Genomic DNA, 9,999 nt, shown 5'->3' with positions numbered 1-9,999 from the left:
ACCCAGTATTTCTTAGTGAGTTAAGTTGCAAAAAACCCCAGTATTTCTTGTTTTAACCAAACAAGTTATGTACGTTAAAACGTGGGGCATTTTCCTTGATCATATTCCACCTTGCTGATTATATGGTTGGCAGTAACCCTTTTCTAGATGTAATATGTATAATAGAACAAAAACTTTATGGCAAAAACACCCATTTCAGGAGACTAAGGAAAGACCATGAGAGTTAAAACACTGCCTTATGAGGAAGACAAAGCAAGCTGGAGTGGGGGGGAGTCAATTTTTTTTTTTTTTTTTTTTTTTTTAAGTATTAGGGATTGAACTAGATCCTTGTGCATGCTAGGCAAATGCTCTACTGCTGAGGTAAAAGTTTAGCTCATTTTTTTCTTTTTCTTTTTGCAGTTCTAGAAAATGAACTCTGGATGCTGCTACATCCAGTCTTTATTTTTTAGAGCTAAGTTTCTCAAGCTGGCTTTAAATTTGCAATTCTCCTGCCTGGTTTTCTGAGCTGCTAGTTTTCTGTGCTACTGCACGAGTAAATTTTACAAAGGAAAAAAAAATGTAACATGGCACTTGTATGGTACAATAAATAGAACTAGTTTCCAGTTACCTCTTCATTGTCTACTCCCACCTCCATGACATCCCTGCACATATGCAGTACAACCTGCTCCAAAGTGGACCTACTCTATATAGAGAAGGATAATGATGGTAAAGAACATTTGGAGTGGAAATAAACAGCAGATAATAATCCATAATTGTTTTTAATCTTGAAGATGAGTCATCTTCAATTTATTTCCAAATTTCTTGTCATCAGATGTTCATTTCTTTACTTCAAAAATCACCAGATTAACACTGCCAAAGGTAGGTAGGAAAGGATCCAAGAGGATAATTCAGAAGTATCACATGGTGAGTGACTGAGAAATTGGGAACAAGACAATCTTCAGGAAAATCTTTTTGTCCCTGCAAAAGCACCAATGTGTGAATCTAATTCACACTTTCATTATTCCAATCAGGTTATTTTTACATCAGTGTAATTTTAGAATAAGACTTGCTAGGGGATTATTTCCTCAGAAATTCTGTCCATCATTCTGCATACAAAATATCTAAGGTCTAACTCCAGAATTTATTTCAAACCAAGCAACCATATTCCTTTTAACTCTCCCTTTTAATATTTTCTACTGCCTTCTTTATTCCCTAAATCTTTCTGTATGAGGAATTTCAAAATGGAATGACCAAATAGATATTCTAACATTAATATCATAAGAAACACAGAGCCTGGTGCATGGTGCACACATGTAATCCCAGTGACTTGGTAAGCTGAGGCAGGAGGATTCCAAGTTCAAGACCAGCCTCAGCTGCTGAAAGAGATCCTGTCTTAAAATAAAAAATAAAAAGGCTCAGGATATAGCTCAATGATAAAGCCCCCCTGGGTTCAATCCCTAGTACCACACACACACACAAAATAATAATAAATAGACTAGATTTTTAAACCCATTTAGCCTCTACCTCTGACTCAGAAGTAGAATAAGAGATTGGAGTTTAGATGTTCCCCCTAGGAACCAGGTCCAAATCATAGTCCAATTACTGCAAACATGCTAAAGATGGGGGATTCAGATAGTTTTCCATGTCCTCTTAAAAACACAAAGCTTGCCTATAATCCCAGTGGCTAGGGAGGCAGAGGCAGGAGGATCATGAGTTCAAAGCCAACCTTAACAAAAGTGAGGTGCTAAGCAACTCCTGTGACTGTTTCTCTAATAAAAAATAAAATAAAAATTTAAAAAACCTAAAAAGCTATTTGGGAGGCCAATGCAGTAGTATTTCAAGTTTAAGGCCAGCCTAGACAATTTGGCAAGACCCTATCTCAAAAATTTTTAAAAAGGGCTGAGGCCAGGCATGGTAGAACACATCTCAGGAGACTAAGGCAAGAGGATTGCAAGTTCAAGGGAAGCCTCAGCAATTTAGCAAGGCCCTAAGCAACGAAGTGAGACCTTGTCTCAAACAGGGTTAGAGATGTGGTTCAGTGGTAAAGCACCCTTGGGTTCAATCCCCAGCAGAAAAAATAAAATATAGAAATAAAAAAAGGCCTGGGGATATAGCTCAGTGATAGAGTGCTTGCCTAGCATGCATGAGGCCCTGGGTTAATTCCCAGTACTAACAACAAAACACAAAGCTGCAAACTCAGATCAGTTGCCATTTAGTTATCTTAGAAGACCATTCCCCAACTAAATTCACTATTTGCATTTGCCTTCACAGACAGCAAAAAAGAAAAACTAAAATATCACCCATATAATTTGGGACAACTATTAATTATTTTCATTTGAAACACCAAATAACTGAAAACAGAAAAGTGTTTTTGCTATGTGATTCCCCCCTTTACTATAACTTTGTAGGCACAATCATAAATGTTTGTAACCATTACATTTTCAAATGAGTGATGCTCAACCTGGAGTTCATTGGATAGTAGGGAACCCTTGTCTTGGCTTCTGTTTGTGTGACACATTTGCAAATGAATCAAGATATTCTGGCATAGCTCCAACCCTTTTAAAACACAGATTAAATGTCAATTTTTGAAAGTGTCTGCACACTCAGTCATGCTGGATGATAGAATTGTGTAGGGGGTGGTGAGGGGGAACATTCCTTCTGGAAAGTCTCCTCCCCATCTTCTACATTAGCTAAAATGAGTAAGCATCAGCTCCTGACGGATACGATCAGCCTCTAAGTCCAGAGACTCCATGTGCTCATACTCTTCCTCAGGGGGCTGTTCCATGGATCCTGTCATTGGAGAGGACCAAATATCCATTCCATGCTCCAAAGAGATGTTGTGGAGGACACAACAAGCCACGATGATGTGGCTGGACTTCTCTGGTGAGTACTGCAGTGCCCCTTTGGATCCATCCAGGCAGCGGAAACGGGAGCAGAGAGTTCGAAAAGTCTTCTCAATCACACTGTGAGTTGCAGAATGGGCCATGTTATAACGATTTTCAGCTGGAGTTTCAGGAATGGAAAGTGGGGTCATAAGCCAAGTGCGAAGAAAGAAGGAACTGTCACCTGTGTGGAAGGCCCAAAGAAATCATACGTGATTATAAGTACAATTCTGAAAGATATTGAGAATGAATAAGAAAATGCAGTGAGTCAGGTGCAGTGAATCTCAGCGACTCAGAAGGCTAAGGCAGGAGGATGGCAAGTTCAAGGTCAGACTGGGAAACATAGCAAGACTATCAGGAAGGAAAAAAAAAAAAGTCTGGGGATGTAGTTTAGTGTTAATGAGCACCTGGGTTCAATCCCTATTCACACACACACAAACACAGACACACACAGCTTTGGAAACAGCACACCAGGAAAAAAAAAAAAAAAAAGGCAAGAGAAAAATGTTGTGGTAAAAAGAAAGTATGCCAAAGTCACGAGCATAAGACACGAGTCTTGGCTGGGAATATCCTTGGTTAAAACCAACAGAGAAAAAAAGCTGAGAGCTAACAAAAGCCAAATCTGAAAAAAATATAGGAAAAAGGTGGAGGAACTGGAGGAAGTAAAATTCCAGAATTTTTTTTTTTTTTAGCTTTTTAGGGCTAAGAATTGAATCTACGACCTTGTGCAAGTCAAGCACTCCACCATTGAGCCACACCCCAAACCCATGGATTTTTCAAATTCAGAGATACTGTTTTTTAATAAAAGACTTAATAAAAACTATCAAATAGCATCAGTCCCAGTGGCATATGCCTGTAATCCCAGTGACTCAGGAGGTTGAGGCAGGAGGTGTGCACATTTGAGGCCAGCCTCAGCAACTAAGTAAGATCCTAAGCAAATTAGCATGACCCTGTCTCAAAGTTAAAAAAAAAAAAAAATTAAAAATTAAATAAAAAAAGGGATGGGGATGTAGCTCAGTGGTAGAGAGTCCCAGAATTTAATCCCCAACACCATAAAAAACAAACAAATAGCATGCCAATTTTCAAATCTCTAAAGAGCAAGAAGAGTACAATAGAGAAAAGAATATTCCCAACTTTGAAGGCAGCAACTAGGGAGACCCTGTCTCAAAATAAAATTAAAAGGACTGGGGATGTAGCTCAGTGATAAAACAACTTTGAGTTCAATCCCCAGTATTGCACAAGAAGGGGGAAGGGGGGAGCGGAGAAAGAAAAAGAGAATTCTACCAGGAGATCCTAAAATAGTTGTGAGGAAAATTTCTAACTTTATCACTAAACTTTCAGATCTGAAAGCACTACCTAGGTATTTCAAAGTATTTCATGGGACAATAATAATTTATCCTTCTAGTGCTGAGGAGGACAAGATAAAGTCCCAGCATCTATAGTAGTGATCAGAACTCAGGTGTTCTGCCTTCCTAGCTATCACAATAGAACTGGAACATAGTTTTGTCACAGAAGAACTGGAAGAATTTCACATTAACAAGGAGAACATAAATACAATGATGCATAAATAGTGAGAAGGAAATGAAATCAGAAGTCAATTAAAATAACACACACAAGGTATTCCCCTTAAGTGACTTCCTTATCAAATGATCCTGGGAAGTGCTAACAATAACAAACAAAACTGGGGTGCAATGTCCTAACAGCACAATGATTCTATAATGTTTAACTGTCCTGACTCACTATGTCTGGCAGATGAAGTGTCTCACACACAGGCATATCCTCTTAGAAATCTGAGACAGACAATAGGCCCTGGAGTACCAAGTTGCACAATCACTGTGCTCCTGACCCACCATCAATTACAGTAAACAGTTTGGACTGTTCAGTGCTGGGCACTGTTCCAAAAATAGAGGACTAGTTTCTTTTAGGAGTTAACTTTCTTTTTTTGGGGGGGGGGCGGGTACTGTGATTGAACTCAGGGGCACTCAATTACTATTTTATATTTTATAAAATATAAATTTATATTCTGTATTTTATATTTTATTATTTTATATTTTACTTAGAGACAGGGTCTCACTAAGTTGCTTAGCATTGTGCTTTTGCTGAGGCTGGCTTTGAACTCTCGATCCTCCTGTCTCAGCCTCCAGAACCACTGGGATTGCAGGAGTGAGCTAACATTTCTAACTGGATTAACTATAAATAACTAGGAAGTCACACAAAATTTTTAAATTTTATGCTTATTTGACTTTTTTTCCTTCCTAATTTAACTTATTTCAATTGACCTCACCTCTACTAAACACCAAATTTAAGAAACTGGTATTGTTGTGCCGGGTGTGGTGGCACGCACCTGTAATCTCAGTAACTGCTGAGGCTAAGGTGGGACGATCACAAGTTCCAGGTCAGCCTCCACAACTCAGGGAGACACTGTCTCAAAACAAACAATAAAAAAGGGCTGGGATGTAGCTCACTGGTAGTGTGCCCGCAGGTTCAATCCCAGGTACTACAAAAATTTTTTTTCATTGTGATCTACATTAGTTTCCCTCCTGCCTGTGTCTGTTTGTCTGTCTGTCTGTCTGTGTGTCTATCTCTGTCTCTCTCTTTCTATGTGGTTTCAGGGACTGAACATTTAACCCAGGGGTACTCTACCACTGAGCTACATCCTCAGTCCTTTTCAGTTTTTATTTTGAAACAGGGTCTTGCTAAGTTGCCAAGGCTGGCCTTGAATTTGCCATCCTCCTGCTTCAGCCTCCCAGGTAGCTGGGATTACAGACATGTGTCAGGCTGTACTAGACACTTTTAAATATTATTTCTTATTATCCAATCCCAACTCTACCAGGTTAGACATTAAATTAATTTTACAAATGAGAAGATCAAAATACATGTCATCCATCCTTTGATATCTCAGGCAAGGGGAAGAGCTTAGTTCCTAAATGTTAATTTCAGATTCAGAATCACTAAAATAACAGTAAGTACTATAAAAGAGACTAAGATAAACATCTATGATGAATGTCTAAAAGCAGAGATGTTAAATGTTATGATTTCTCTAACAAACAGTATAATCCTTAAATGGAGGGAGATATACAGGCCACCCAGTTAATTTTCTAAAATGTTCCACCATCATTAACTGGTTATAATGCAAACACCACTGGAAAACAGGCACTTAGGAGGGGATTGGGATCAGAATTGTTAAACAGATTATAATTGCTTATATGATCAGTCATCCATAAGACATTCTGGCAGATTTTACCCAAAGCTGCTTAACAGGACTAGGCCAAGAACTGACAAAATAAGAACTCAAGCTGAATCATTTCCAGGAGTAAGTATATTTAGAGGAGAATTTGGGTAATGCATCCTGAAGGGATAGATGAGAATGAGGACAGGAAGGGATGACACTCTAAGTGAATATATGCTGAAGAAACAAAGGGAAATCAAATCTTTTTCCAAGTTTGAAATATCTAGAACTATTCCACAAATCTGAGGGTGTGAGAATACAATTTCTAATGTCTGGGGCTCTCATGAAAATACCCCTTTTGAGCAGCTTGTCATTCCCTATAAACATGTGAATCTTATTTATCTCATTGTCCACAAGTCCTCTAGAGACTACTATTTTCCAATCATAAAAATCATTTAACACACTTGTTAAAAATGGATGTCTATGGCTAACCTTGAAAATTCTCATTCCAGAGGGTTTTTTTTTTTTTTTTTTTTTTTTTTTTTTTTTGTGGTACTGGAGAGTGAACCTAGGGGCAATCTATTACTGAGTCACATCCCTACCCTTTTCATTTTTTATTTTGAGATAGGGTCTTGCTAAGTTGCTGAGGCTGGCATTGAACTTGCAATCTTCTTGCCTCAGCCTCCCAAAATGCTGGGATTACAGATGTAAGCCAAGGTGCTTGGCTTTCCGCTTCCCCCCCTCCCCCAATCCTGGGAGTTGAACCCAGGCTCTCCCACTAGAGTAGGCAAGTGCTCTATCACTGAGCTATACATGTATTCCCAGCCATTTGATTGATTGATTGATTGATTGATTGATTTTAGTACTGAAGATTAAACCCAGAGACCCATTACCACTGAGCTGTATCTCCAGTCTTTTATTTTATTTTATTTTGAGACAGGGTCTCTTTAAATGCTGAGGATCTCACTAAGTTGCTGAGGCTGCCTCAACCTTGTGATCCTCCTGCCTCTGCCTCCCAAGTCAGTGGGATCACAGGTAGGCACCATTACCCTGATTCATTACATGATTCATTTTATCTTGAAGATCTGTGAAATATTAAACAAATCAAGGGATCTCAAGCTAGTTTTCTTGTTTAGAGTTCATGGAGACCTTCTAAGGGAATATGCTAGAAATGACAGTACTAAGGGAGTTGGTTTCCACTTTTTCAATTTCCATTGGTATATTTTCCTAGGTTTCTTCCTGCTTAGCACGTGGTCTGGCACCAAACCTGGCCTGTTTCCCCTCTCTACCCTAAAATAAAAACTAAAAGTCGAGCTGTCAGGCTCAAGTTTTTGTTTTTGTTTTTGTTTCAGTATTAGGGATTGTACCCAGGGGTGCTTTACCATTGAGTTACATCCCCACGCCTTTTTATTTTTTGAGATAGGGTCTCACTAAGTTGCTTAAGGCCTCACTAAATTGCTAAGGTTAGCCCTCAACTTGCAATCCTCCTACCTCAGCCTCCAGAGCTGTTGGGATCACAGACTTGTGCTACTGAGCCTGGCTTATTTTTCATCTGGACACAGGGTCTCCCTAAATTTCCCAGGCTGGCCTTGAATTTACAATCCTCCTGCCTCAGCCTCCTGAGTATCTAGCATTATAGGTACATGGCATATAGCCCAGTTGGCAGTGCAAATTTTTATGTACAACATATATTCAATTTAGTTTTGCATACTTATGGACATGATTGTCTAGGATAAATCCCTGGAAGTGGAAGAGCTGGGTCAAATATGTTTTTAAATTTAAGTAAATATCTTTGTTGTTGTTGTTGTTGTTCTTGTAGTGGGGACTGAAACCAGAGGTGCTATACCACTGAGCTACAGCCCTAGTTCTTTTTTTATTTTTTGAGACAGGGGTCTTACTAAATTGCACAAGTTCCCCTCAAACTTGTGATCCTCCTATTTCAGCTTTCTGAGTAACTGAGGTTACAGACATGTGCCATCACATCCAGACTTAGTAAATGTCTTTTAAATGTTGATTTTTTTAAATAAAATTAAGGATCAGGGGCTCAGGGTGTAGCTCAATGGTAGAGCACTTGCCTATCATGCAAGTTCTGGGTTTGAGCTCCAGCATGCAAAAAAAAAAAAAAAAAAAAGGGAGAAGGAGAAGGAGGAAAAAAAATTAATGCTCAGAGCATTTTCCCCTGAGGTCTCACAAAAATTTCAAAGGACTCAGATTCAGGTCTACAGACTCTAGAGTATTTCATTCTACTCTACTACATAATTTTTCTATGACATAAATTGAAGATTTATACCTACAAACTTACCAAGAAGCCAGCTCTCTTTGTGCATCCCAGCTTCAAACTGACTATTTAGAGAAGATTGCTGCAGCACAGCAAAGTCCTGTAGGCTACCTGGCCAGTTTGTCTCCACCGTCATTAGTGCTCCTCTGATGTCACACACCATCAGGCAGTTTAAAGAATGCAGACCCTTGCGGTTCACATAGGAGAGGTCTTCAGCATTCGGTGCCTTGATTGCTACATGGATACAGTCAACCACGCCTATCACCCCTGGCATCCCTGCCAACCCATAGAATTCATCTTTCAGAGCCTGTGTGGATGCTTCATCAGTTGGAAAGTGAATGAACTGCGAGGCCCTTTCCACAAGTGCTTCTGTGACATTGGCAACACAACGACTCATAGAGGCCTGACTAATTCCAATAGCATCTCCCATTCGAGTCTGGAAGGAACCTGAGGTATAAAAGCCCAATGCTGCAAGAATTTGTGTCTCTGGGCTAATAGCCCTGGATCGCTGTGTAGGTCTAGAAAGACTCGCTCCCAAGAGCTCCACCAAATAATAAATGAACTGACGAGGAAACCCATACATAGACATCAAGTAGTCATCAGTTACATCGTCCAGCTTAAAACGGTCCAATGTCCGGTGACCTCGGCCATACAGCAAGAGATCGCAGTCAAGAACTGTTATTGGTATTGCCATTGCAAATGTGAATGTTGTCTCTCCTTCTATCTGCTACTTTTTCTGAACTCTTCCAATGACGATGTTGGTACAAGAAAGTATTTAAGGAAGTGTCAGAATTCAACAGCTAACCACCACTTAAATGGTTCTGGCATTTATAATCTTCAGTCTGTAAAGGTTAAAAGAAAAAAAAAAATTAGAAACCTACCAAAGACATTAAAGTGGCTCAAACGCTACAACAGCACATTTTGAGCCAATCCATTTTGTTGAGGCAAAAGGGGTTATATCTATTAATTCATGGCTGCACGACAAAGTTGGTCTGATTTGAAGGATAATGGGAGTTAAGTTTGATGGTTCATTTAACGCCTGGCATTTCAACTGAGAACAGCAAAAGATTAATGGGGATGATGGCACAATTACTGGCAAGATAAAAGAGGTCTGCTCCTATCTATAAAAGCCACAAACAGCTGAGAAGTCATAACTACCTTGGGTAAGAATTAGTCACAGGTTTGTTATCCACAGTCCCATGGGTCTACATGATAAGCACGGGACAGACGTGGAGGTGTCAAACCAGTTCACGAGGGTGCGGAGGTTGGGAGGAGAGAGAAAAAAGTTTACCAATGCATTACCCAGCCTGGGGGACGTGCACTGCTACAAAACTAGGCTGTTCCCTCACCACAAGAAATCCAAACCGTGAGGTTAAGGGCTCGGAAGTAAGGAAGTCCAGTGGGTTTGAAAGGCAGGCGCGAAGGGAGAGGCGGAGAGAGCCAGCTTCAGGAGGAAACTCCGCCACTTTTACAACGTGCATTAAAAATGGATACCGAAATCCGTCGGCGACCGCCAAAGTCGCCCAGGTCTGGTCACCCACCTCTCCGTGGCTGCCAGGTTACCAAACGGATACTCCACCCACCCAGCGCAGGCTGGCCCTCCTCCGGAACCGGCGGCCGCACACAGGCCGCCACGGCGCGCAACAGCGGCACCACCCACTCGGCGTCAGCATCCGCCCCACGCCGCGTCT

At 40.3% G+C, this 9,999-nt stretch overlaps 1 protein-coding gene across 4 annotated transcripts; it reads right to left on the bottom strand.

The window, feature by feature from the left end:
- Positions 1-1,866: 1,866 nt before the first annotated feature.
- HARBI1 (harbinger transposase derived 1) lies at positions 1,867-9,982 on the bottom strand. Of its 4 annotated transcripts, none has more exons than XM_079105474.1 (3): positions 9,850-9,982; positions 8,333-9,150; positions 1,867-3,045 (listed from the first exon to the last, which is right to left on the bottom strand). In XM_079105474.1, exons 2-3 carry the CDS (start codon positions 9,000-9,002, stop codon positions 2,666-2,668), a joined length of 1,050 nt encoding a protein of 349 aa, XP_078961600.1. In that variant the 5' UTR covers positions 9,003-9,150; positions 9,850-9,982; the 3' UTR covers positions 1,867-2,665. The 4 variants fall into 4 exon arrangements, with proteins under 4 accessions (XP_078961600.1, XP_078961601.1, XP_078961602.1 ...); XM_079105475.1 differs by lacking the exon at positions 9,850-9,982 and adding an exon at positions 9,611-9,843; XM_079105476.1 differs by lacking the exon at positions 9,850-9,982 and adding an exon at positions 9,658-9,843.
- Positions 9,983-9,999: the final 17 nt, after the last annotated feature.

The sequence above is a fragment of the Sciurus vulgaris genome (genome assembly GCF_902686455.1).
Source record: "Sciurus vulgaris genome assembly, chromosome: 11".
Lineage (NCBI taxonomy): Eukaryota > Metazoa > Chordata > Mammalia > Rodentia > Sciuridae > Sciurus > Sciurus vulgaris.
The sequence above is the reverse complement of the archived record's forward strand: the minus strand, read 5'-3'. Positions and strand labels throughout refer to the sequence as shown.

Coding starts and splice junctions, on each gene's coding strand:
- HARBI1 (XM_079105474.1), bottom strand. CDS start 9,002: ATGGCAATACCAATAACAGTTCTTGACTGCGATCTCTTGCTGTATGGC. Junction 3,046..8,332: donor CAAAGAGAGCTGGCTTCTTG/GTAAGTTTGTAG, acceptor CCTTCCACACAG/GTGACAGTTCCTTCTTTCTT.